Source organism: Oncorhynchus nerka, linkage group LG10 (assembly GCF_034236695.1).
Source record: "Oncorhynchus nerka isolate Pitt River linkage group LG10, Oner_Uvic_2.0, whole genome shotgun sequence".
Lineage (NCBI taxonomy): Eukaryota > Metazoa > Chordata > Actinopteri > Salmoniformes > Salmonidae > Oncorhynchus > Oncorhynchus nerka.
The window spans coordinates 21,139,100-21,166,406 of NC_088405.1; the positions used below are offsets into that span (position 1 = coordinate 21,139,100).

The 27,307-nt window shown below is 46.3% G+C and overlaps 1 protein-coding gene and 1 long non-coding RNA gene across 2 annotated transcripts; both read left to right on the plus strand.

Moving 5' to 3' along the window:
- Positions 1-13,069: 13,069 nt before the first annotated feature.
- On the plus strand, positions 13,070-14,185 carry LOC115134997 (uncharacterized). The gene is made up of 3 exons (XR_003864423.2): positions 13,070-13,304; positions 13,935-14,011; positions 14,164-14,185. It is a non-coding gene; the product is annotated as an uncharacterized LOC115134997 (long non-coding RNA).
- A 471-nt stretch (positions 14,186-14,656) lies between these two features.
- On the plus strand, positions 14,657-27,307 carry dhx57 (DEAH (Asp-Glu-Ala-Asp/His) box polypeptide 57). The gene is made up of 21 exons (XM_029669156.2): positions 14,657-14,905; positions 16,275-16,466; positions 16,654-17,743; positions 17,990-18,111; positions 18,340-18,535; positions 19,449-19,573; positions 19,683-19,816; positions 22,416-22,470; positions 22,576-22,787; positions 22,904-23,020; positions 23,202-23,298; positions 23,445-23,618; positions 23,850-24,050; positions 24,326-24,602; positions 24,877-24,972; positions 25,239-25,322; positions 25,423-25,560; positions 25,683-25,757; positions 25,845-25,979; positions 26,097-26,297; positions 26,486-27,307. Exons 1-21 carry the CDS (start codon positions 14,793-14,795, stop codon positions 26,627-26,629), a joined length of 3,978 nt encoding a protein of 1,325 aa, XP_029525016.1. The 5' UTR covers positions 14,657-14,792; the 3' UTR covers positions 26,630-27,307.

A 27,307-nucleotide genomic window follows, 5' to 3' on the forward strand; every position in this document is an offset into this window, starting at 1 on the left:
TCCATACAATTATTTGTTGTTTGAAACAATGATACATTTATTTTTTACCTTTAACCAGGCAAGTCAGTTAAGAACAAATTCTTATTTTCAATGACGGCCTGGGAACAGTGGGTTAACTGCCTGTTCAGGGGCAGAACAACAGATTTGTACCTTGTCAGCTCGGGGGTTTGAACTCGCAACCTTCCGGTTACTAGTCCAACGCTCTAACCACTAGGCTACCCTGCCGCCCCATACATGATGTGCTTCAATATGTGTTGTGTGTTATGCTTGCAATTGAGTAGGCCTACTGCATGTGATGTTGTAGTGTATTTGCACATATATTTGTTTGTGTGTATGTGTTTATGAGTCACTCATACACACACACAAGGATTCCCATTTCCCCAACGTTGTGTAAATCATGAGTGTGTCATTGGTGTCAGTCTTGCTAGTTGGGTGAACGTTTCTACTGTAGCTGGTAAGGTTATTATTCGTCAGTGTTATGTGAGTCACTGTGACTATGTGATGCCAGCGGGCACAGTTTCTCAGATCTCACACCCATTTCTCTGAATGTTGAATTCATGGTGGGTCACGCTTGGCTGATGTTATCTTACTCTGAAGAGAACACCATGCCAAGGTAGGAGCACATGCCACTCTTGGCCATTGCAACAATGCATTCCACATTCGGTCATATTCAAGTGAGCCTGTGACTTGTTGGAGGCCCACATGAGGGGTGATCTTGGATGAATACATTTACATCCATATTTGGTCTCTTACAGTACATGTATCATTTAGCTGTCATTTCAGATATACAAGTACATTAATATGGCTCCTGTGCTAATGTCCAGGAGTTGACACCAATCATTCCAATCTCAGCTGGCTGCCCAGCTAGCACATAACGTTCTGAGAACCACATGTTTCTTAGAGCTTGGTGAGGTCGTGCATACAACCTTCCCACAACTTTCAGTGAATGCAGGATAGTTGCGTGGCTTTCGCACATTCTCAGCACATTTAAGGAACTTGACAAAAAAAAAAGCTTGGTATTTCATTACTTTAACAGAATGTTTTCCAAAACATTTCCCCCAAAATTAAATTTGAGTAATGTTCTAGGAACATTCTTCAACTGGTTTGACATTGGGAATGTTCTCAAATAGTTCAGAGAACGTTAAGAAACAACGTTCTTCTGTGGGAATTTCAGTACTTCAGGATAACTGCACTGTTGGTTAAGGGATTGTAAGTAAGCGTTTCACGGTAAAGTCTACACTTGTTGTTGTCACGCCCTGACCTTAGAGATCCTTATTATTCTCTATGTTTAGGTAGGTCAGGGTGTGACATGGGTGGGAAAGTCTATGTTTTCTATTCCTTTGTTTTTTGGCCAGTGTGGTTCCCAATCAGAGGCAGCTGTCTATCGTTGTCTCTGATTGGGGATCATATATAAGTTGTCATTTTCCTTTTGGGTTTTGTGGGATCTTGTTTTCTGTTTAGTGTTTCTGCCTGACATAACTGTGCGCTTTTGTTTTTTGTCTTTGTTATTTTGCTTGGTGTCGTCAATAAAAATACGATGTACGCCTACCACGCTGCACCTAGGTCTCCTTCTCCCGACAAGAGCCGTTACAGTTGTATTCGGTGCATGTGGCAAATAAGGTTTGATTTGATATGAGAACGTTTCCTTATGGTTTTATTTAAAGTCATGTTCTCAAATTGTTCAGAGAACGTTAATCTTTGGGATAGGTGTGCCGCTAGCGCAAATTGAAAATTGTAGAGCGCGAAATTCAAAATTCGTAATATTAAACATTCATGAAAACACAAGTGTCTTACATTGTTTAAAAGCTTAACTTCTTGTTAGCAGCAGCCGCTTTGTGAGATTTCAAAAAGGCTTTACGGCGAAATCACACCATGTGATTATCTGAGGACAGCACCCCGCATACAAAAGCATAAAACATTTTCCAACCAAGCAGAGGCTTGGTCACGAAAGTCAGAAATAGCGATAAAATAAATCACTTACCTTTGAAGATCTTCCTCTGGTTGCAATCACAAGGGTCCCAGCTACATAACAAATGGTCCTTTTGTTCGATAAAGTCCCTCTTTACATCCCAAAAAAGTCAGTTTAGTTGGCGCGCTTGACTCAGTAATCCACCGGTTTGCCTCGTTCAAAATGCATACAAATGAATCCCGAAAGTTACCAATAAACTTTGTCCAAACAAGTCAAACTGTCACGACTTCTGCCGAAGTCAGTCCCTCTCCTTGTTCGGGCGGCGTTCGGCGGTCGACGTCACCGGTTTTCTAACCATCGCTGATCAACCTTTAATTTTCCATTTGTTTTGTCTTGTCTTCCCACACATCTGGTTTCAATTCCATCATTACAGGTTGTGTATTTAACCCTCTGTTTCCCCCCATGTCCTTGTCCGGAATTGTTTATTGTAGTGCTTGTGCACGTTATGCTGGTGTGTACCGGGTTTTGTTTACCCATTGATTTATTGTTCTGTGTACGGTGGTCAGTTTTTGCTCTCCTGCGCCTGACTTCTCTGCCACCAGTATGCACCCCCTACACAAACAACGTTTCTAATCAATCCTCAGGTACCCTAATATTTAAATAAACGATCAAATTTAAGACGAAGAATAGTATGTTCATTACCGGAGATAAATAACAAAGTGCACGCCCTCACTGAAGCGCGCCTACACTACAGCCAAAATGGGAGCCACCTAGAGAAACTACAAATTCTAGCTAATTTTTCAGAAAAACAAGCCTGAAACTCTTTCTAAAGACTGTTGACATTAACTGGAAGCCCTAGGAACTGCAATCTGGGAGGTATTCCATTGATATTCCCATAGACAGCCATTATAATGAGTGTGGAGCTCAACAACAAAAAAATTCCCGGATGGATTCTCCTCGGGTTTTCGCCTGCTATATCAGCTCTGTTATACTCACAGACATTATTTTAACAGTTTTGGAAACTAGAGTGTTTTCTATCCAATACTACCAATTATATGCATATCTTAGCTTCTGGGCCTGAGTAACAGGCAGTTTACTTTGGGCACCTCATTCATCCAAACTTCCGAATACTGCCCCCTATCCATAAGAAGTTTTTAAGAAAACGTTCCATAAAAACCACAATACATTTTTAATAATGTTCAGAGAACGTTTTACGAATGTTATTTAAAAGCATATACGTTGAACAAAAATATAAATGCAACATGAAACCATTTCAAAGATTTTACTGAGTTTACAGTTCATATAGGGAAATCAGTCAATTGAAATAAATTCATTAGGCCCTAATCCAGGGCTTACCAAACTTGGTCCTTGTGACCCCAAGGGGTGAAAGTTTTGGTTTTTGCCCTAGCACTACACAGCTGATTCAAATAATCAACTAATCATCAAGCTTTGATCATTTGAATCAGCTGTGTAGTGGTAGGACAACAACCAAAAAGTGCACCCCTTGGGGTCCCAAGGACCGAGTTTGAGAAACGCTGCCCTGATCTATGGATGTCACATCACTGGGAAAACAGATATGCATCTGTTGGTCACAGATACACTATATATACAAAAGTATGTGGACACCCCTTCAAAATAGTGGATTCAGCTATTTCAGCCACACCAGTTGCTTACAGGTGTATACAATCGAGCACCAAGCCATGCAATCTCCATAGACAAACATTTGCAGTAGAATGGCCTTACTGAAGAGCTCAATGCCTCTCAATGTGGCACCGTCATAGGATGCCACCTTTCCAACATGACAGTAACATTTCTGCCCTGCTAGAGCTTTCCCGGCCACCTGTTTTGAGTCCAACATTTTTATCAAGAAAATACATATAAATTGCCTGTATTGCATGTTATTTTGGCATTAATACGTGTCACATATCAGTTTGCAAACAATGTAAAAAATAAATATTTTTGAGTTAATAAAGCTGCATACAAACATGGTCTCTTTTTTGCTTTCTTGAGTAAGGCAGCTCCAAAATACAAGTGTTTCAGCCTGTTGTTCTCTAGTTGCACCGTGATTGGCTCAGTGTTCTTTCACTCATGGGGACACTTCGTCACCTCCAAATCTAAGGGTAGAGCTCCATTGAAAATAAGAATTTGTTCTTAACTGACTTGCCTAGTAAAATAAAGGTAAAATAAAAAAATAGTTACATTAGAAGTACCCATCCATGGACTGATCATGTCAACATCATACTTTCAAAATCTTACATTTACATTACATTACATTTAAGTCATTTAGCAGACGCTCTTATCCAGAGCGACTTACAAATTGGTGCGTTCACCTTAAGACATCCAGTGGAACAGCCACTTTACAATAGTGCATCTAAATCTTTTAAGGGGGGGTGAGAAGGATTACTTTATGTATTCCTGAAAGAGGTGGGGTTTCAGGTGTCTCCGGAAGGTGGTGATTGACTCCACTGTCCTGGCGTCGTTTGGGAGTTTGTTCCACCATTGGGGGGCCAGAGCAGCGAACAGTTTTGACTGGGCTGAGCGGGAACTGTACTTCCTCAGTGGTAGGGAGGCGAGCAGGCCAGAGGTGGATGAACGCAGTGCCCTTGTTTGGGTGTAGGGCCTGATCAGAGCCTGGAGGTACTGAGGTGCCGTTCCCCTCACAGCTCCGTAGGCAAGCACCATGGTCTTGTAGCGGATGCGAGCTTCAACTGGAAGCCAGTGGAGAGAGCGGAGGAGCGGGGTGACGTGAGAGAACTTGGGAAGGTTGAACACCAGACGGGCTGCGGCGTTCTGGATGAGTTGTAGGGGTTTAATGGCACAGGCAGGGAGCCTAGCCAACAGCGAGTTGCAGTAATCCAGACGGGAGATGACAAGTGCCTGGATTAGGACCTGCGCCGCTTCCTGTGTGAGGCAGGGTCGTACTCTGCGGATGTTGTAGAGCATGAACCTACAGGAACGGGCCACCGCCTTGATGTTAGTTGAGAACGACAGGGTGTTGTCCAGGATCACGCCAAGGTTCTTAGCGCTCTGGGAGGAGGACACAATGGAGTTGTCAACCGTGATGGCGAGATCATGGAACGGGCAGTCCTTCCCCGGGAGGAAGAGCAGCTCCGTCTTGCCGAGATTCAGCTTGAGGTGGTGATCCGTCATCCACACTGATATGTCTGCCAGACATGCAGAGATGCGATTCGCCACCTGGTCATCAGAAGGGGGAAAGGAGAAGATTAATTGTGTGTCGTCTGCATAGCAATGATAGGAGAGACCATGTGAGGTTATGACAGAGCCAAGTGACTTGGTGTATAGCGATCTTAGCAGTCATCATCATGAATCAAGTTGACAATCTACTGGCAAATTATTTTTAATCCTTGTCATATGAAGAGAAATAATGAAGAGAAATTATAGATAAAACGTATCGGTGCTCATCGGCCATTGGACATAAACATTACACAACAAGTTAGAAATCGCAAATTCAACAATGAGTGGTTTGGAAGGAATCAGTGGCTAACTGTAAGCATTGCAAAGCCATCATGAATAGCCTGCTATTCTGTGGAGTGGAATAGACTTACATGCAAAAATCGCCACTGGGTAGGCCACACAAGCTCACAAAACAGAACCGCCGAGTGCTGAAGTGTATAACCGTCTGTAAACGTTTGCTACACTACCAAGTTCCAAATTGCCTCTGGAAGCACTGGAAGCAACGTTAGCACAAGAACTGTTCATTGGGAGCTTCATGAAATGGGTTTCCATTGCCAAGCTGCCTCACACAAACCTAAGATCGCCATGCTCAATGCCAAGTGTCGGTTGAAGTGGTGTAAAGCTGGACTCTGGAACAGTGGAAACGCATTCTCTGCAGTGATGAATCGCACTTCCCCATCTGGCAGTCCAACAGACGAATCTGGGTTTGGCGGATGCCAGGAGAACGCTACCTGCCCAAATGCATAGTGCCAACTGTAAAGTTTGGTGGATGTAGGAATAATGGTCTGGAGCTAGGCCACTTAGTTCCAGTGAAGGGAAATCTTAACGCTACAGCATACAATGACATTCTAGACTATCCTGTGCTTCCAACTTTGTGGCAAAAGTCTGGGAAAGGCCCTTTCCTGTTTCAGCATGACAATGCCCCCGTGCACAAAGCGAGGTCCATACAGAAATGGTTTGTCGAGATTGGTGTGGAAGAACTTGACTGGCTTGCACAGAGCCCTGACCTCAACCCCATCGAACACCTTCGGGATGAATTGGAATGCAGATCTTCCAACATCTAGTGGAAAGCCTTCCCAGAAGAGTGGAGGCTGTTGTAGCAGCAAAGAGGGGAAACATCTCTATATTAATGCCCATGATTTTGGAATGAGATGTTCGACAAGGTGGTGTCCACATACTTTTGGTCATGTAGTGTACCTTAAAAAAAAGTTAAAGGCATGGATTAGACAACCAGTCAGTATCTGGTGTGACCACCATTTGCATTATGCAGCGCAACACATCTCCTTCGCATGGAGTTGATCAGGCTGTTGATTGTGGCCTGTGGAATGTTGTCCCACTCAATGGCTGTGCGTAGTTGCTGGATATTGGCAGGAACTGGAAAATGATGTTGTCCACGTCGATCCAGAGCATCCAAAACACGCTCTATGGGTGACATGTCTGGTGAGTATGCAGGCCATGGACGATCTGGAATATTTACAATTTCCAGGATATCAATAAAATGCAATTGTGTGAAACCAAAAACATACGTTCCCACAACTTCCAAGGAACCAAATGTGCTAGCTGGTTGTTTTCCAAGAAATCAGGGAGTTGTGTGTGTTGCCCCTCCTTATGTAACATAGCCTTGTTACCAGTGTCACAAGTTATTGCCTTGTGCTTGGAAGGCTACAGCACAGGACCACTGGGGATGAAAAGCTAGTTCAGACACTCAACAAGAGATGCGTGTTTCAATGAAGGTCACACTATTCCCACAAATCAAGGCCTTCCTGTGAACAATGTTCTCATTCTTTGTGTGTTTGTGGAGTGCTGTTCTCGCTCACCCTGATAAGCGTATGGAGGTATGGGCATGTTCTCCTCCGATCTGATACGATGGATGGGTGATGCAGTACATGTGCCATGCTACCTCCCACCCCTCCAACCACCAACCACCCCCGGCCCTCCCCTCCACACCCATATCAACAGTCCCGGGCACTCCAAGCTAGCTGAAAGGGGGAAGGACCAACATCCGTGAACTAAAGCGTAGGCAAAGTCATGTCCAGTCCTCTTTCTCTGAGAAAGGCCCAGCCTGCCTTATATCATTAGGCTATAGCCTGGAACAGCAAATTGACAAGGGGCAGTGCTGCTCTGACCTATTCTTGCTTTGTCAGAGGGGTAAACAATTTATCTCCAAACTCCAAAATAAAAGGAAACAAAGTTATCTATGCTCTCTCAAATCAAATCAAATTTTATTTGTCACATACACATGGTTAGCAGATGTTAATGCGAGTGTAGCGAAATGCTTGTGCTTCTAGTTCCGACAATGCAGTGATAACCAACAAGTAATCTAACTAACAATTCCAAAACTACTGTCTTATACACAGTGTAAGGGGATAAGGAATATGTACATAAGGATATATGAATGAGTGATGGTACAGAGCAGCATACAGTAGATGGTATCGAGTACAGTATATACATATGAGATGAGTATGTAGACAAAGTAAACAAAGTGGCATAGTTAAAGTGGCTAGTGATACATGTATTACATAAGGATGCAGTCGATGATGTAGAGTACAGTATATACGTATGCATATGAGATGAATAATGTAGGGTAAGTAACATTATATAAGGTAGCATTGTTTAAAGTGGCTAGTGATATATTTACATCATTCCCCATCAATTCCCATTATTAAAGTGGCTGGAGTTGGGTCAGTGTCAATGACAGTGTGTTGGCAGCAGCCACTCAATGTTAGTGATTGCTGTTTAACAGTCTGATGGCCTTGAGATAGAAGCTGTTTTTCAGTCTCTCGGTCCCAGCTTTGATGCACCTGTACTGACCTCGCCTTCTGGATGATAGCGGGGTGAACAGGCAGTGGTTCGGGTGGTTGATGTCCTTGATGATCTTTATGGCCTTCCTGTAACATCGGGTGGTGTAGGTGTCCTGGAGGGCAGGTAGTTTGCCCCCGGTGATGCGTTGTGCAGACCTCACTACCCTCTGGAGAGCCTTACGGTTGAGGGCGGAGCAGTTGCCGTACCAGGCGGTGATACAGCCCGCCAGGATGCTCTCGATTGTGCATCTGTAGAAGTTTGTGAGTGCTTTTGGTGACACGCCAAATTTCTTTAGCCTCCTGAGGTTGAAGAGGCGCTGCTGCGCCTTCTTCACCACGCTGTCAGTGTGAGTGGACCAATTCAGTTTGTCTGTGATGTGTATGCCGAGGAACTTAAAACTTGCTACCCTCTCCACTACTGTTCCATCGATGTGGATAGGGGGGTGTTCCCACTGCTGTTTCCTGAAGTCCACAATCATCTCCTTAGTTTTGTTGACGTTGAGTGTGAGGTTATTTTCCTGACACCACACTCCGAGGGCCCTCACCTCCTCCCTGTAGGCCGTCTCGTCGTTGTTGGTAATCAAGCCTACCACTGTTGTGTCGTCCGCAAACTTGATGATTGAGTTGGAGGCGTGCGTGGCCACGCAGTCGTGGGTGAACAGGGAGTACAGGAGAGGGCTCAGAACGCACCCTTGTGGGGCCCCCGTGTTGAGGATCAGCGGGGAGATGTTGTTGCCTACCCTCACCATCTGGGGGCGGCCCGTCAGGAAGTCCAGTACCCAGTTGCACAGGGCGGGGTCGAGACCCAGGGTCTCGAGCTTGATGACGAGCTTGGAGGGTACTATGGTGTTGAATGCCGAGCTGTAGTCGATGAACAGCATTCTCACATAGGTATTCCTCTTGTCCAGGTGGGTTAGGGCAGTGTGCAGTGTGGTTGAGATTGCATCGTCTGTGGACCTATTTGGGCGGTAAGCAAATTGGAGTGGGTCTAGGGTGTCAGGTAGGGTGGAGGTGATATGGTCCTTGACTAGTCTCTCAAAGCACTTCATGATGACGGAAGTGAGTGCTACGGGGCGGTAGTCGTTTAGCTCAGTTACCTTAGCTTTCTTGGGAACAGGAACAATGGTGGCCCTCTTGAAGCATGTGGGAACAGCAGACTGGTATAGGGATTGATTGAATATGTCCGTAAACACACCGGCCAGCTGGTCTGCGCATGCTCTGAGGGCGCGGCTGGGGATGCCGTCTGGGCCTGCAGCCTTGCGAGGGTTAACACGTTTAAATGTCTTACTCACCTCAGCAGATGTTTGATGATTTACTGAAGACACTTATAGGCATAACCTTACTTACTTACATAACCTTAATCTTACCGATCCTCGACTTCGGAGATGTAATTTACAAAATAGCCTCCAACACCCTACTCAACAAATTGGATGCAGTCTATCACAGTGCCATCCGTTTTGTCACCAAAGCCCCATATACTACCCACCACTGCGACCTGTACGCTCTCATTGGCTGTCCCTCGCTTCATACTCGTCGCCAAACCCACTGGCTCCAGGTCATCTACAAGACCCTGCTAGGTAAAGTCCCGCCTTATCTCTGCTCGCTGGTCACCATAGCAGCACCCACCCGTAGCACGCGCTCCAGCAGGTACATGAGTATATCTCACTTGTCACCCCCAAAGCCAATTCCCCCTGTGGCTGCCTCTCCTTCCACTTCTCTGCTGCCAATGACTGGAACGAACTACAAAAATCTCTGAAACTGGAAACACTTATCTCCCTCACTAGCTTTAAGCACCAGCTGTCAGAGCAGCTCACAGATCACTGCACCTGTACATAGCCCATCTATAAATAGCCCAAACAACTTCCTCTTCCCCTACTGTATTTATTTATTTAGCTCCTTTGCAGCCCAGTATTTCTACTTTGCACACTCATCTACTGTCAAATCTACCATTCCAGTGTTTTAATTGCTATATTGTATTTACTTCGCCACCATGGCCTATTTATTGTCTTTACCTCCCTTATCTCACCTCATTTGCTCATATTGTATATATAGACTTATTTTTCTACTGTATTATTGACTGTATGTTTGTTTTACTCCATGTGTAACTCTGTGTTGTTATATGTGTCGAACTGCTTTGCTTTATCTTGGCCAGGTCGCAATTGTAAATGAGAACTTGTTCTCAACTTGCCTACCTGGTTAAATAAAGGTGAAATAAAAAAAATAAAAGATCCCATGGCACGTATCGTAAGAGTAGTGGTGTTAACCCTGGTGTCCTGGCTAAATTCCCAATCTGGCCCTCAAACCATCACGGTCACCTAATAATCCCCAGTTTACAATTGGCTCATTCATCCCCCTCCTCTCCCCTGTAACTATTCCCCAGGTCGTTGCTGTAAATGAGAATGTGTTCTCAGTCAACTTACCTGGTAAAATAACAGATAAATAAATAAACAATAACCAACACACGTGTTATTGAGAAATTCATCACATAACTGAATTAGGCGAACAAAGTTAACACCAGATGCAGACATTAAGCATAGACACTGTATACCCTGGTATACATTCTACCACACACTTTACTGTGTCATGGTAAATGGTGGGAGTAAAAATACATTCTTGTTGGCATTCCAGAAACAGAACATTCATTGATGGATTCCTCCACTGATGTAGATTACTATGCTGATTATAAACAGTTAAAGCTGCAATATATAACTTTTTGGGCGACCTGACCAAATTCACATAGAAATATGAGTTATAGATCTGTCATTCGCACTGAAAGCAAGTCTGTGAACTGGTAGATCTGCTCTGTGTGCACTATTTCTAAGCTTCCCGTTCTTAAGTTTAGTATTTGCTTCTTTTACTTTTGGTTTCGTACACCAGTTTCAAACACCTGAAAATACAATATTTTTGGTTATGGAAAAGTTATTTCACAGCGGTTTAGAAGGCACAATGATTCTTCACACAATGACTGCTTGTTTTGTCACATAAACTGAAACTAGGCGAACTATTAGAATTTTAGCAACCAGGAAATGGAGGAGAGATGTATGCATAGTGCATCATTAAAAGATTGCAGTAGTGGAAAAAGTTATATATACTGTAGCATTAGTTAACTGAGGCTTACACAGACACACTGACTGTGTTTCATCACCTCTACTGAGGACTTTTGGCTGAGTGACTCAAAGTAAGAGAAATATCTCATTCATTGCATGGTGCCATGAGGAGTTTACCACACTGTCATATACTCACTGACTACTTCAGTCTTTGCTACAGGCAAAAATCTTGAAGAGACCATGAAGAGACTCATTGCAGGAGTTTTATTGGAAGAACAAGGACATTGTATGTGCCGTTTTATTAGGTGCCTTTAAAATCTCCCTCTCACTGGAGTCTAACTTTGTTATTTTGAATATGTGTTATGTACAGTTGAAGTTGGAAGTTTATATTCACCTTAGCCAAATACATTTAAACTCAGTTTTATTTCTTTCATCACATTCCCAGTGGGTCAGAAGTTTACATACACTCAATTAGTATTCGGAAGCATTTCATTTAAATGGTTTGTTTTCCTGAGGTCTTGGCTGATTTCTTTTGATTTTCCCATGTCAAGCAAAGAGGCACTGAGATTGGAGGTAGGCCTTGAAATGCATCCACAGGTACACCTCCAATTGACTCAAATGATGTCAATTAGCATATCAAAAGCTTCTAAAGCCATGACATAATTTTCTGGAATTTTCCAAGCTGTTTAAAGGCACAGTCAACTTAGTGCATGTAAACATCTGACCCACTGAAATTGTGATACAGTGAGTTTTAAGTAAAATAATCTGTATGTTAACAATTGTTGGAAAAATGTATGGTGTCATGCACAAAGTAGATGTCCCAACCGACTTGACAAAACTATAGTTTGTTAACAAGAAATTTGTGGAGTGGTTGAAAAACAAGGTTTAATGACTCCAACCTAAGTGTATGTAAACTTCCGACTAACTGTATATTCAATAAATGCTCATAAAATGTAAGAAATAAATGACGAATTAGAGTTATGTTATCTCACATCATGTCATGGGTACATGTGGAATTTAAGTTTCAAGCCAGGAGCTGCCTTGTTGTGAATGCCTCCAGTCCAAACAAGTCCCAGAGAATCTGAACTTCCCATCACCCTCCAACCTAGTCAAAAACAACAAATAGAGCTATAGTTAGCCATAGGCCTAGCCTAACATTCACTACTAGCCTATATCTACATATGACAGGAAAAAGTGAACATGCTAAAGTCATGGGTTTACCTGTTCTTGCTGTTGCAATATTTGGTCCCATCAGGGAATCTGTATGTCCCAGTGCCGTGGTACATGTTGTCTTTAAAGTCCCCTTCATACATTGCCCCAGAGGGATGCTCCAGAGTCCCTCTGCCTTCCATATGGAATAGAGGGAGCACTGTCCACTCACAGCAGAGTACCCCCCCTGAAATCATGTTTGCCTATGCCACTCCTCACCACAAATTCCTCTGTGGACCTGCAGCACTCACCTTCTGGTGATGACATCCCACAATGTAGCTGGTTATAACATGTGGTTCTAACAGTTCAAATCAAAAATATAATGTTACTCTGTCAATATGATATGAGGATTTCCCATATCTGTCATCATTCTGGAAAATATAGGATACTTTCAAACTGCGTTCCTCTGAAATGAAATATATGAGTGTAGTTCAAAACATAAGCTGATACATAGGATAATAGTTAGCCTAAAGCACACAAATGTACAATATTTAGGATATACATAGGATGGTCTGTGAAGTCTGGTCTGTACCTTTGCTTTCTGTGGCCTTTAATTTCTTCTCTGCAGGAAAAACACTTCATTAATAATGACATTATAAGGAACAGAGTGAATGGAATGGCATCAAACCATGTGGTTGATGTATTTGATACCATTCCACTTATTCTGCTACAGCCATTACCACGATCCCATCCTCCCCAATTAAGGTGCCACCAACCTCCTGTGGTAGCTAGATAGCTAACTAGCCAGTAAAACCTAACTCCAGGATGTACTTCACATCAACTGACCGTCAAGTACACCGGAGTTTTACTTGGCTAGCAACTCACCTGACATTTTTGTGATGCTTTGACAATTTACTTAATGTTGAGTCATAAGCTGGCTTGCTAACTTTAGCTGGCTGTCTGGCTGTCAAGACAGTCTACACATTTGGGATGTGTTGCTCGTTCAAACATGACTATATCTTACACTCTTTTTTCGTGCTGGTCCAGCTAATTTTGTTGCTCTCTGCAGTTCCCTAAACGTTATGTTACCGTGGCAACTCTAAAGTTATACAACTTTCAACGGAAAAGAAACTTTGACCTCTGATTCATTAACCAATGAGAGAGAAGCTGAATTTGCCGGTGGACCGATCAGCTTTGTGTCAGGTTTGTACACGTTCTTCGGTCTCTGGCTAAATAAACTGTTATTTGTCTCTCTTATGTGTTTTTTTCCTCGACCGTTCGTAGATTGTACCTTTTTTTTAAGCAAAAGCTTTCACTAAATGTCCTCTTGCCCATAAAGAAATAAACAATGTTTTCTACCAACCTGCCGGTAGCTAGGCTAACTATTTAGCTAGCTAACGTTAACGGTAGCTAGCATGGCTACTGACTAGCCATCTTCAGTACAAGCTGACTGTTAAGTGTACTGTTGATTCATTCTATTCAATTATCTCGTTTGCCCACAACCCATTGCGTTTTATGAACTGAACACGATGTAAACGTGTTTTGTCAGCCAGAAAGTACAACTTTAGCTACCCAGTTCTCCCGTTTAAGGCACCGTCACCGTGCCTTGTATAATTATGGCCACCGGCGCCGTATGTGTCATTGAACTAAAAACTGAAGCCCAGAGTAGGAAGTGAAGTCAGCAACTGCAAAACAACCGAGTGCTACAGTAATGCAAGAAGTATGTCCGGCGCATAATAACAGTTACCTGGCAATGTGTTATGCTATTGAATAGTCAAAGGCTCGTTGCAAACTACATCTGGTATGAGACTGCATCTCTCTCTCTCTCTACAGGTCGACAACTGTATCTTGCTCTCATCCTCTCATTCAGCACAGGTCAGAAGCAGGTGTCAAATGCCATTGCATTGAAGGTATGTGTGGTGACTATGCACTTAGTTTTGTGTAGACCTTATTCATGAAATAGACACACATTTGAACTCTAGATGCTTTCCAACCCTGAGCAGGGTTGACACCACAGCACTAATAATGTACCTCTTGATGTATCTGCTTTTGTTCTCTTCAGGTGTGATTGTACTTTGGATTACAGAAAGAGACTTGAAATGAGTGGAAGAAGGAGGGGGCAGCCCAACAGAGGTGGAGGGCGATTTAACAAGCCCAGAGGAGGAGGAGGAGGAGGAAGAGGGAGGGGAGGAGGAGGAGGAGGAGGAGGGGGGGGGGGAGGTGGAAAGGCAGCTAGTGGTGGCTGGGATGACGGTGATGATTTCAGTCTTGATTTTGGACCCAGTCGCTCAAACAGGTACAGTGTAATTACATTTACATTTTAGTAATTTAGCCAACGCTCTTATCCTGAGCATTTGTCTTAAGATAATTAGTTAGCTACTAGAGTAGTCATGCTTGCTCTGATCCTTTGAAATGTGGAATAAGCCTGAATAATTAACTTATTTCTCTCATCTCTCTTTCTCTATCCATAGGCCCACCTCGGGCAGAGGAAGGGGTGGGGGCAGCCGGGGCAGCGGGGGTAGCAGCAGAGGTAGAGGAGGAAGGGGAAGGAGCACTGGTGGAGGGAGGGGTAGAGGTGGCGGAGATAGGGGTAGGGGAAAGGTTAATGGTAGGGGTTTACCCAAATCCCTAATTAGCGAGAGACCTCGGCCTAGGCTGCTGGATGAAGACAAGCTTCGCCTCAGGCCTGAGATGATGGGCAACATGCCCATGCAGAAGATCTTCATGACCAATGAGAACCAGGAGCAGGTGAAAGAGCTGCTGAGAGAGCTGCAGACCCAGGACTACGACGATGAGCCATATGAGTGAGTGTTCTCAAAACATACTGTGAGAGACTGTCCACTGGAGTGCCTTTAGAACACTGGGGTGCCTTTAGAACAATCCTTTAGAACACTGGGGTGCCTTTAGAACACTCGTTTAGGACACTGGGGTGCCTTTAGAACACTCGTTTAGGACACTGGGGTGCCTTTAGAACACTCCTTTAGAACACTGGGGTGCCTTTAGAACACTCCTTTAGAACACTCCTTTAGAACACTGGGGTGCCTTTAGAACACTCCTTTAGAACACTGGGGTGCCTTTAGAACACTCCTTTAGAACACTCCTTTAGAACACTCATTTAGAACACTGGGGTGCCTTTAGAACACTCCTTTAGAACACTGGGGTGCCTTTAGAACACTCCTTTAGAACACTGGGGTGCCTTTAGAACACTCCTTTAGAACACTGGGGTGCCTTTAGGACACTGGGGTGCCTTTAGAACACTCATTTAGGACACTGGGGTGCCTTTAGAACACTCCTTTAGAACACTCCTTTAGAACACGGGGGTGCCTTTAGAACACTCCTTTAGAACACTGGGGTGCCTTTAGAACACTCATTTAGAACACTGGGGTGCCTTTTAGGACACTGGGGTGCCTTTAGAACACTCATTTAGAACACTGGGGTGCCTTTTAGGACACTGGGGTGCCTTTAGAACACTCATTTAGAACACTGGGGTGCCTTTTAGGACACTGGGGTGCCTTTAGAACACTCATTTAGAACACTGGGGTGCCTTTTAGGACACTGGGGTGCCTTTAGAACACTCATTTAGGACACTGGGGTGCCTTTTAGGACACTGGGGTGCCTTTAGAACACTCATTTAGAACACTGGGGTGCCTTTTAGGACACTGGGGTGCCTTTAGAACACTCATTTAGGACACTGGGGTGCCTTTAGAACACTCATTTAGAACACTGGGGTGCCTTTAGAACACTCCTTTAGAACACTGCTTTAGAACACTGGGGTGCCTTCAGAACACTCCTTTAGGACACTGGGTGCCTTTAGAACACTCCTTTAGAACACTCCTTTAGAACACTTGGGTGCCTTTAGAACACTCCTTTAGAACACGGGGGTGCCTTTAGAACACTCCTTTAGAACACTGGGGTACCTTTAGAACACTGGGGTGCCTTTAGAACACTCATTTAGAACACTGGGGTGCCTTTAGAACGCTCCTTTAGGACACTGGGGTGCCTTTAGAACACTGGGGGACTGTATAATATTAGAATCATTGGTTTGTGTTCAGGGATGGTGTTTTCTTCTCGGTAGAGATTTGTTTAGTTGCACTGGGATGTATCAGGTGTCACCTTGTTGACCCGAATAGACTAATAACATCACGTGATCTTATCCCACCTTTCCTTTCTCAGTGAAGAAGAGGAGTATGAGGAAGAGGAGGAGTATGATGAGCTGGATTACCGGGAGGAAGGGCAGTTCTGGAACACCCATGATGAGCCTGTTGAGAGTGCAGAGAGCCCCGTCTTTGATCCTGACTCTGAGGATGAACGGCGGCCCACTCCCGAGCCAGTCATAGGACTGTTTGCAATAGGAAAGCTCTGCAGGTATCAACACCACTTAGATTCAGACTTAACCTTCTGTACCCATCTCAGCTGTAATGATATGTCAGGGTGGGATATTTAGTGACACTTTTTAAATTGTTTAGGAAGGGGGTTGCTTCCAGTCATTTTGATGAATGTGTCATGTCTTGATGTGTCGTTTCTAACATCCCTCCCTCGGCGTTGTGTGTAGGTATGGTTTCGACCGGGAGCGCAGCAAGCAGGCCCTGGAGGCAGGTGTAGGGGAGGTGGGAGCCACCATGGAACAGCTGCTCCTCCAGGTCTTCTCCGAGCGCTACGGCCCCAAAGCTGTCTCCCCCGATGGCCTCCAAGGGGCGCCCATGGACGAGTGCCTCACCCAGAGACAGGAGGAGGCCTTGGCCCTCACCGCCATCTACGGCGACCGTTTCACCGAGCGCATCGCCAACAGCGTTTGGACTGTCACTTTGGACCCCGACTTCCTGGCTGACATTGCAGGAGGTAAACAGAACGCATCTGCTCGTACCAACAACTCCGTTCAAATTAGGGACGTCTGCAGCTTCTACCTAAAGGGTGCCGGCTGCAGGTTTGGAGCTAAGTGCAAGTATAAGCACCAGATGCCCACCAAGGGAACAGCTTCAGGCCCTCAAGACCCCGTGGGAGCCAGCCAACCTGGGTTCAGCAGCTACTCCTCTCCAGAGTACGTGCTGGAGGTCCGCTTCCCTAAAGGGAACCGCTACCCCTTCCAGGCCCCTGTCGTGGCCTTCAGCACTAACGATGAGACCATAGGGGCCGCAGCCAGGCTGAGTGTCACAGAGCATCTGTTCGGGGAGGCCTTGGCTGCAGCGAAGGAGGGGGAGCCCGTGGTCTACACCCTGATCACTTGCTGCGAGGACGAGGCCACCATGAAGGAGCTGCTGTCAGTCATGCATCATAAATACAGCTCCCTGCCCCCTGTGGTAGTGGCTCCACCCCCTGCTGCTGTTGCCATGACGAAGAGCAAGAGTGGGAGGAGCAACACTGCATCACATGTGGAGAGCAAGAGTATTACGAACATCAACAGAACTACCCCAACTAACAGCACCGCCAACAGCAGCACTGCCCCAACTAACAGAACAAGCAGCCACAGGATACAGCAGGCCACAGAAGACTTGGAGGAGGAGGAGGATGAGGAAGGAGTGGTGGTTCCTCAGACCGAGAGCTATGTCAACCTGAGGAAGAAGATGGTGAAGAGACATGAAGAGAGGACAGGGAGCCAGCAAAAGGAGAACGCCAAACTGTGTCGAGAGTTCAGGACAAAACAGGTAGAGTAGAGAACATACTTCATTCTGGGCTGTTACTACAGTACAAGAGGGACATGTAAACAGCCTGTCTTATGCTATTTAGCTCCATCTATTGGTGGTATGGGAGACTTGCGATTCATCAGTCCTGTCCATTACTAGTCAAGGCCATATCCGTAGTCATGAAAAAGCTCACTCCCTAAGGATGATATGTGAATGTCTGTTATTTTTCTCCATCTAATCCCCTCTTACTGTTCCTTTCTCTGCCAGTCATCCAGGCGCTTCACCTCCATGTTGCAGCAGAGACAGAAGCTGCCTGCTTGGAATGAGAAGGAGAACATCCTGGACCTGTTGGACAACTGCCAGGTGCTGGTGGTCAGTGGCATGACTGGGTGAGTCAGTGAAAGGCCTGAGTCCACTGCAGCACAGCACACTGTGGCCAATATGGTATATTTCTAGGACCATTTTCAATATTTGCATCAATCTGGAAAGTAAAATCTAGTAATTAGTTACAGACAATTGTTTGTGTGGAATGCCACAGGTGTTACTAGGGATGTTGCATTTTGCAGTGTTCTGTTTTTGGTGTTAATATATGGTGTCTTTATGGTGGTCTTGTACAGGTGTGGTAAGACCACCCAGATCCCTCAGTTCATTCTGGATGCATCTCTGAGTGGGCCTACTGACCAGGTGGCTAACATCATCTGCACCCAGCCCCGCCGTATCTCTGCCATCTCCGTGGCTGAGAGGGTGGCACAGGAGCGGGCAGAACGCCTCGGTAACTCAGTGGGTTACCAGATCCGCCTGGAGACTGTCAGGGTCAGTGGAACTCAATGTTGTACACATGCTCACATCCATAACCTTGCATTCTGGTTAAAGCTGTTTAAAAAAATTACACTTGCTCCCTCTCTCCCAACTCCCATACCCCCCCCCCCTCTCTCATATCCTCCCCCCCTCTCATATCCTCTCTCATATCTCTCGCTCTCTCTCTCTCATATTCCCCTCTCTCTCATATTCCCCTCTCTCTCATATTCCCCTCTCGCTCTCATATTCCCCTCTCTCTCTCTCATATTCCCTCTCTCTCTCTCTCTCTCTCTCTCTCTCTCTCTCTCTCATATTCCTCTCTCTCTCTCTCTCTCTCTCTCTCATATTCCTCTCTCTCTCTCTCTCTCTCTCTCTCATATTCCTCTCTCTCTCTCTCTCTCTCTCTCTCTCTCTCTATTTCTCTCTCTCTCTCTCATATTCCTCTCTCTCTCTCTCTCTCTCATATTCCTCTCTCTCTCTCTCTCTCTCTCTCTCTCTCTCATATTTCTCTCTCTCTCATATTTCTCTCTCTCTCATATTTCTCTCTCTCTCATATTTCTCTCTCTCTCATATTTCTCTCTCTTTCTCTCTCTCTCTCATATTCCTCTCTCTCTCTCTCTCTCTCTCTCTCTCTCTCATATTTCTCTCTCTCTCATATTTCTCTCTCTCTCTCTCTCTCTCTCTCTCTCTCTCTCTCATATTCCTCTCTCTCTCTCATATTCCTCTCTCTCTCTCTCTCTCTCTCTCTCTCTCTCTCTCTCTCTCTCTCTCTCTCTCTCATATTCCCCTCTCTCTCTCTCTCTCTCTCTCTCATATTCCCCTCTCTCTCTCTCTCTCTCTCTCATATTCCCCTCTCTCTCTCTCTCTCTCTCTCTCATATTCCCCTCTCTCTCTCTCTCTCTCTCTCATATTTTTCTCTCTCCCTCAGTCTGCGGCCACCAGGCTGCTGTACTGCACCACAGGAGTTCTACTGAGGAGGCTGGAGGGGGAGGCAGACCTCACAGGGATCTCTCATGTCATAGTGGATGAGGTGCATGAGCGCACAGAGGAGAGGTGAGATATCAAACACACAGACTCGCTCATTATCGTGCTAGTAGCCTCCCCGTGCTTTTGACCACTGTCTCTTTCGCTCTCTCGCTCACCCTCCGTCCCTCTCCCTCAGTGACTTCCTCCTGTTGGTGTTGAAGGATCTGATGGTACAGCGACCAGATCTGAAGATCATCCTGATGAGTGCCACCCTCAACGCTGACCTCTTCTCCCAGTACTACAACAACTGTAACACCATCCACATACCAGGTACGGATACACACCCTCTATCCCAGCACACACCGTCTACATACCAGGTACTGATACACACCCTCTACCCCAGCACACACCGTCCAGGTACTGATACACACCCTCTACCCCAGCACACACCGTCCAGGTACTGATACACACCCTCTACCCCAGCACACACCGTCCAGGTACTGATACACACCCTCTACCCCAGCACACACCGTCCACATACCAGGTACTGATACACACCCTCTACCCCAGCACACACCTTCCAGGTACTGATACACACCCTCTATCCCAGCACACACCGTCCACATACCAGGTACTGATACACACCCTCTACCCCAGCACACACCTTCCAGGTACTGACACACACCCTCTACCCCAGCACACACCGTCTACATACCAGGTACTGATACACACCCTCTACCCCAGCACACACCGTCCAGGTACTGATACACACCCTCTACCCCAGCACACACCGTCCACATACCAGGTACTGATACACACCCTCTACCCCAGCACACACCGTCCACATACCAGGTACTGATACACACCCTCTACCCCAGCACACACCGTCCACATACCAGGTACTGATACACACCCTCTACCCCAGCACACACCTTCCAGGTACTGATACACACCCTCTACCCCAGCACACACCGTCCACATACCAGGTACTGACACACACCCTCTACCCCAGTACACACCGTCTACATACCAGGTACTGATACACACCCTCTACCCCAGCACACACCGTCCACATACCAGGTACTGATACACACCCTCTACCCCAGCACACACCGTCCACATACCAGGTACTGACACACACCCTCTACCCCAGTACACACCGTCCACATACCAGGTACTGATACACACCCTCTACCCCAGCACACACCGTCCACATACCAGGTACTGACACACACCCTCTACCCCAGCACACACCGTCCACATACCAGGTACTGACACACACCCTCTACCCCAGTACACACCGTCCACATACCAGGTACTGCTACACACCCTCTACCCCAGCACACACCATCCACATACCAGGTACTGACACACACCCTCTACCCCAGCACACACCGTTCACATACCAGGTACTGACACACACCCTCTACCCCAGCACACACCGTCCACATACCAGGTACTGACACACACCCTCTACCCCAGCACACACCGTCCACATACCAGGTACTGCTACACACCCTCTACCCCAGCACACACCGTCCACATACCACGTACTGACACACACCCTCTACCCCAGCACACACCGTCTACATACCAGGTACTGATACACACCCTCTACCCCAGCACACACCGTCCAGGTACTGATACACACCCTCTACCCCAGCACACACCGTCCAGGTACTGATACACACCCTCTACCCCAGCACACACCATCCAGGTACTGATACACACCCTCTACCCCAGCACACACCGTCCACATACCAGGTACTGATACACACCCTCTACCCCAGCACACACCTTCCAGGTACTGATACACACCCTCTATCCCAGCACACACCGTCCACATACCAGGTACTGATACACACCCTCTACCCCAGCACACACCGTCTACATACCAGGTACTGACACACACCCTCTACCCCAGCACACACCGTTCACATACCAGGTACTGATACACACCCTCTACCCCAGCACACACCGTCCACAGGTACGCACCCTTGTGCGTCCCTAGTGTTGAGGATCAGCGGGGTGGACATGTTTTTACCTTCCCTCACCACCTGGGGGCGGCCCGTCAGGAAGTACAGGACCAAGTTGTACAGGGCGGGGGAATTGAGTGCTACGGGGCGGTAGTCATTTAGCTCAGTTACCTTAGCTTTCTTGGGAACAGGAACAATGGTGGCCCTCTTGAAGCATGTGGGAACAGCAGATTGGGATAAGGATTGATTGAATATGTTCGTAAACACACCAGCCAGCTGGTCTGCGCATGCTCTGAGGACGCGGCTGGGGATGCCGTCTGGGCCTGCAGCCTTGCGAGGGTTAACACGTTTAACTGTTTTGTTCACTTCGGCTGCAGTGAAGGCGAGTCCGCAGGTTTTGGTAGCGGTCCGTGTCAGTGGCACTGTGTTGTCCTCAAAGCGAGCAAAGAAGTTGTTTAGTTTGTCTGGGAGCAAGACATCCTGGTCCGTAAACGTGGCTGGTTTTCCTTTTATAGTCCGTGATTGACTGTAGACCCTGCCACATACCTCTCGTGTCTGAGCCGTTGAATTGCGACTCTACTTTGTCTCTATACTGACGCTTAGCTTGTTTGATTGCCTTACGGAGGGAATAGCTACACTGTTTGTATTTGGTCATGTTTCCGGTCACCTTGCCCTGATTAAAACCAGTGGTTCGCACTTTCAGTTTTGAGCAAATGCTGCCATCAATCCACGGTTTCTGGTTGGGGAATGTTTTAATAGACGCTGTGGGTACAACATCACCGATGCACTTGCTAATAAACCCTCTCACTGAATCGGCGTATTCATCAATGTTGTTCGCCGCAATGCGGAAAATATCCCAGTCCACGTCTCTTAGCGTATTTAGGGCAAGGTGTATAACAAAGTGTATAGTTAGACCAGTCAGTAGTTACGTCACGATCTCTTGTGTTTCCCAGGACGCACTTTCCCTGTCGACCAGTTTTTCCTGGAAGATGCAGTTGCCAAAACCCGGTAAATATGGCACTTCCAAACCTGAAATATTGTACCATAAACACAACAAGGTGTTGTTTCTGTTCTTCAGGTTTGTTTGACCTGTACATTCTACTCTCCTCCCAGGTATGTGATTGAGGATGGCAGTCCGTTCATGCGCTCGGGCGGGGGGAAGTCCTCATCAGGCAGTAAGGGAGGCAGAGGGGGGGCCAAAGACCCCGTGGACCAGCTGGGAGACGACATGTGGTCCTTCATGAACCTCCAGAAAAAAGACTTCATTAAAGACTCCATCCCTGACCAGCAGCTCAGCCTGCAGGAACTCACTGTCCGATACAAAGGTTTCTGATCCTCCCCTCTGCTAAATACACCACACTGTCTGGAATGGAACCCTATTCCCCACGGCTACTTTGTCTGGGAAGAGAATGTTAATCAGGATGTTTTATTTTGTTTAAAGACACCAAGAAGTCTGTCTTGAAGACCATATCTGCCATGGACCTGGATAAGATCAACATGGACCTGGTGGAGAGTGTGCTGGAGTATATTGTGGACGGGGACCATAGCTACCCTCCAGGTGAGCGAGCACCACAGACAGAAGTATTACTAGGAATGACAGATGGATAGATGCACAGTAAAGGTGTAGCAATATGATTTCAATTGAGTTAACATTTGACCATGAAGTTATGCAGTACCTGTGTGTTAATACTCCTGTAACAACATTAACAACACAACCTTCCCTGTCCTGCTCTGTCCAGGTGCTGTGTTGGTATTCATGCCGGGCCTGGCTGAGATTAAGACTCTTTATGAGCAGCTCCAGTCCAACAGGATGTTCAACAACCGGAACAGAGCCAGGTAAGGAAATACATGGACCACTGTACTGGATGAGATTCTGATTTGTGTGTGATTGTGATGGGTTTAGGTTTTCTACCGGTGTGTTTGTGGTACAGCTGTAGATGGGTTATGTTTGTTGTGGATATAGTTGTGTGTGTGTGTCCCAGGTGTGTGGTGTACCCGCTCCACTCGTCCCTGTCTAACGAGGAGCAACAGGCTGTGTTCAAGCGGCCACCAGAGGGCGTCACCAAGATCATCATCTCCACCAACATCGCTGAGACCTCCGTTACCATCGACGACGTGGTCTACGTGGTGGACTCAGGCAAGATGAAGGAGAAGAGGTACTATAACCTCTGACCTCTAAACCCTCTGATGTCTTTGCTCAACTGGTTTCCTTTATGAGAGCACATTGGATAAGTTCAAACTCTGTTAATTGGTACAACTCGTATATTCTCTATACTAACCTCTTGTAAGGAGGGGACCAAGTCCTTGATAACTGTGCCTGTGAGGATGCTTATAAAACACCAGATGGTATGTGAGTGTTATTTCGCTGACTCAGTCTGTCCCCTCAGTTACGACGCCTCTAAGAGCATGGAGAGCCTGGAGGAGTCGTGGGTGTCCCGTGCCAACGCCCTGCAGAGGAGAGGGCGAGCAGGCCGCGTGGCCTCAGGGGTGTGCTTCCATCTCTTCACCAGCCACTGCTTCCAACACCAACTGGCAGAGCAGCAGCTGCCAGAGATCCAGAGAGTCCCCTTGGAGCAGCTCTGCCTCAGGTAATCAGAGCAGAACAGGATTCATGTCCCCTAACTACAGCACTGTGCCTCTCGTGGTGCTCTCAACTGACCAATTAGGTGTTATTTACTCATGTACTGCCTCATGTAGATCCTTATTTAACCACTGACAGTCATTCATTTGAACCTTCCCTGCATTTTCGATGTAGGAACTCATGATGTGTTGTCACCAATGTAAACATTTTCACTTGGAGATTTCCCAACTGCCCTCTTTCTCCAACTCCATCTCTGTCTTTATCCCCACTTCCACCTCAAAGGATTAAGATCCTGGATGTGTTTGCGGAGCGGCCACTGGATTCTGTGTTCTCCCGGCTCATTGAGCCCCCGGCCATGGGCAGTCTGGATGCGGCCAAGCAGCGTTTGCAGGACCTGGGGGCTCTGACGGCCGACGAGAAGCTCACCCCTCTGGGCTATCACCTGGCCTGTCTGCCTGTGGACGTCCGCATTGGCAAACTCATGCTGTTTGGTGCCATCTTTCGCTGCCTGGACCCTGCCCTCACCATCGCTGCCAGCCTGGCCTTCAAGTCTCCCTTCGTAAGCCACCTCTAACTACCATTTGTGGCTCTGAGCCTACCAATGGTCTTGGGAATGAGTAGAAACGTTAACTGAAAAGAAAGGAGCAATAATTAAGAATTGTCCCTGTGAAGTGTGAACTCCTGTGATTCACTCTCTGAATGTTGAAAAGGGAAAAAAACATTTCAGTTTTTCACAGTCGCAAGTCTCTCTCCTGTGTTCTCACCCCTCTCATGTGTCCTCTCCTGCTTCCTCCTTTCTTTCCTCTGCTGCGGTGTGTTCTTCCTGTGGCCAGGTGTCTCCTTGGGATAAGAGGGAGGAGGCCAATGAGAAGAAGCTGAATTATGCCCTGGCCAACAGTGACCATCTGGCCCTGCTGCAGGCATACAAGGTGCTGTGCTGTACATATTGGATAGACCTGAACCACTCCACTGTGTATCCTCTAACCATGTCATCCATATTGACATGCTGTAACACTCACTCAATACTGAAATGTTAGCTGAACCAGCTATGGAAAAATTGCATTTGCCTTGAGAAACAGATGAACAGGTTCTGAGTGGTAATGCAATATGTAGAACCATCTAAAACACAGAGTAGCTATACGATTTGTAGTGGATATGTGACTGTCTTAAGGTAATCTGTGTTGCCGTTTCACAGGGCTGGTGTGGTGCAGCCAGAAACGGGAATCAGGCCGGGTTTCAGTACTGCAGAGAGAACTTCCTGTCTAGCCGGGGCTTACAGGTGAGATACTCTTCTGTGGCATCGTCTCCTGACAGGTGGCATTATTACCATGTTTTGTACAGTACTTGCAAGAGTCTGAGATGTGCTTTTTGGTGTGCAGGAGATAGCCAGTCTGAAGAGGCAGTTTACAGAGCTGCTGTCTGATATTGGCTTCGTCAAGGAGGGACTGAAGGCTAGAGTCATTGAGAGAATGGCTGCCAAAGGGACTGATGGTATAATTGAGGCTACGGGCCGTGAGGTAGGATGTTTTATTGAGAAATATATATCTAAGAAATCTCCATTATATAAATCCTGCATTGCTATATAAAATCTGTTCATAAATCATTAAGTGAATCATTTCACCCTTTAACTCTTGGACAGGCTAACCTCAACTCTGACAACATCAGGTTGATGTCTGCCATGCTCTGTGCTGCCCTATATCCCAATGTAGTACAGGTGAGCCTTCCTCCATCCAGCATGATCAACAGCTCAGTCCTTGTATAATGTGTGTACCTGAGCTAAGCCAGTGTTTCCCTGTGCTAGGTGAGGTCTCCTCATGAGAAGTTCAAGCAGACCAGTAAAGGAGCGGTGAAGATGCAGCCCAAAGCAGACGAGTTACGCTACATGACCAAGAATGACGGCTGTGTCCACGTACACCCCTCCTCCGTCAACTACACGGTAACACACAGCCCCACGAATAAAGTACAGAGACAACCACTACTCTTTCACAGTAACTAAACAACCACACAATAGATACCAGGTTAGTTTGTGTGTGCCTGTGTGTGGTGGTTTCAGGTGCGCCACTACGACAGCCCCTACCTGGTGTACCATGAGAAGGTGAAGACGAGCCGTGTGTTCATCAGAGACTGCAGCATGGTGTCGGTGTACCCCTTGGTGCTGTTTGGGGGGGGGCAGGTCAACGTGGAGCTGCAGAAGGGCGAGTTCGTCATCTCCCTGGACGACGGCTGGATCCGGTTCGCCGCAGCATCGCACCAGGTAAGCCGATTGGCTATCATTCTCAGAATGACGATTTAAGATCCTGACCTGGCTACCTGGCCCCTAGTTATAGCCTGGTCAGTTCACGTGTTCAGGGCAGGGGGAACTGGGCCATTATAATGAGTAATAAGCTCTTCGTCAATCAGCTCTGTGTTCCTGACTGCAGTATCTTCTGTGTGTGGCTGCAGGTGGCAGAGCTGGTGAAGGAGCTGCGCTGGGAGTTGGACCAGCTTCTCGAAGATAAGATCAGAAACCCCAGCATGGACCTGTGTACTTGCCCGAGAGGCTCCCGTATCATCCACATGATCGTCAAGCTCATCACCACCCAGTAAACCACCCCGCTCCCCTCCATTACACACCCAGCACTTGTCTTTAGATGAATACTTTGCTCCACCTCCCAGTCTTACAGTACATTGGATCAAGTCTTATTGGTGGTAGCATTGCAATGATACAAGTGCTGCTGAACAAGCATACAGAAATCACTGTTTTTGCTGTCATAGGAAGTGCAATAGATTTGGCAGAGTTTATTGTTACATTTGAACTGAATTGCTAAAAAGGTTATTTAACTGAAATGGTAATTTGCCATTGTTTGTGTATATATATATTTTGGCCACATTTCCTGTATATAGGGGAAACTCAAGTTGCGTTTTATTATAGGTTGTGCCTTTCTTGCACACAACTAAAAATAGCATTTGAGTCCATATTGGATTCCCGTACTGAAAATGGTTGCACATTTATGCTTTTGTGTGTATTTAGATATAACAAATGCATGATTGACTGAAATGTGAATACAGCTCTAAGAGCTTCTGCATTATTGTCTTTCTGTACATTTATATAGATAAAATGAACACGCTGGTGTAAAAATCATGCCATCACTATTAAAAGGGCTCATTGAAATGTAGACAATTTGGTAAAAAGCTGCCAAAGAATTTATAAACAATGTCTCATCAGCTTCAGTGACTAACTTTAGTCTGATGAATATTACAACTGAAAATAAAACAAAAAAATAA

Excerpts from the sequence above, each read along its gene's own strand:
- dhx57 (XM_029669156.2), top strand. The coding sequence starts at position 14,793 with ATGATGGGCAACATGCCCATGCAGAAGATCTTCATGACCAATGAGAAC. Across the intron at positions 22,471-22,575 it reads GATGCAGTTGCCAAAACCCG|GTATGTGATTGAGGATGGCA; the intron begins GTAAATATGGCA and ends CTCTCCTCCCAG. Across the intron at positions 24,973-25,238 it reads CCCTGCTGCAGGCATACAAG|GGCTGGTGTGGTGCAGCCAG; the intron begins GTGCTGTGCTGT and ends GCCGTTTCACAG.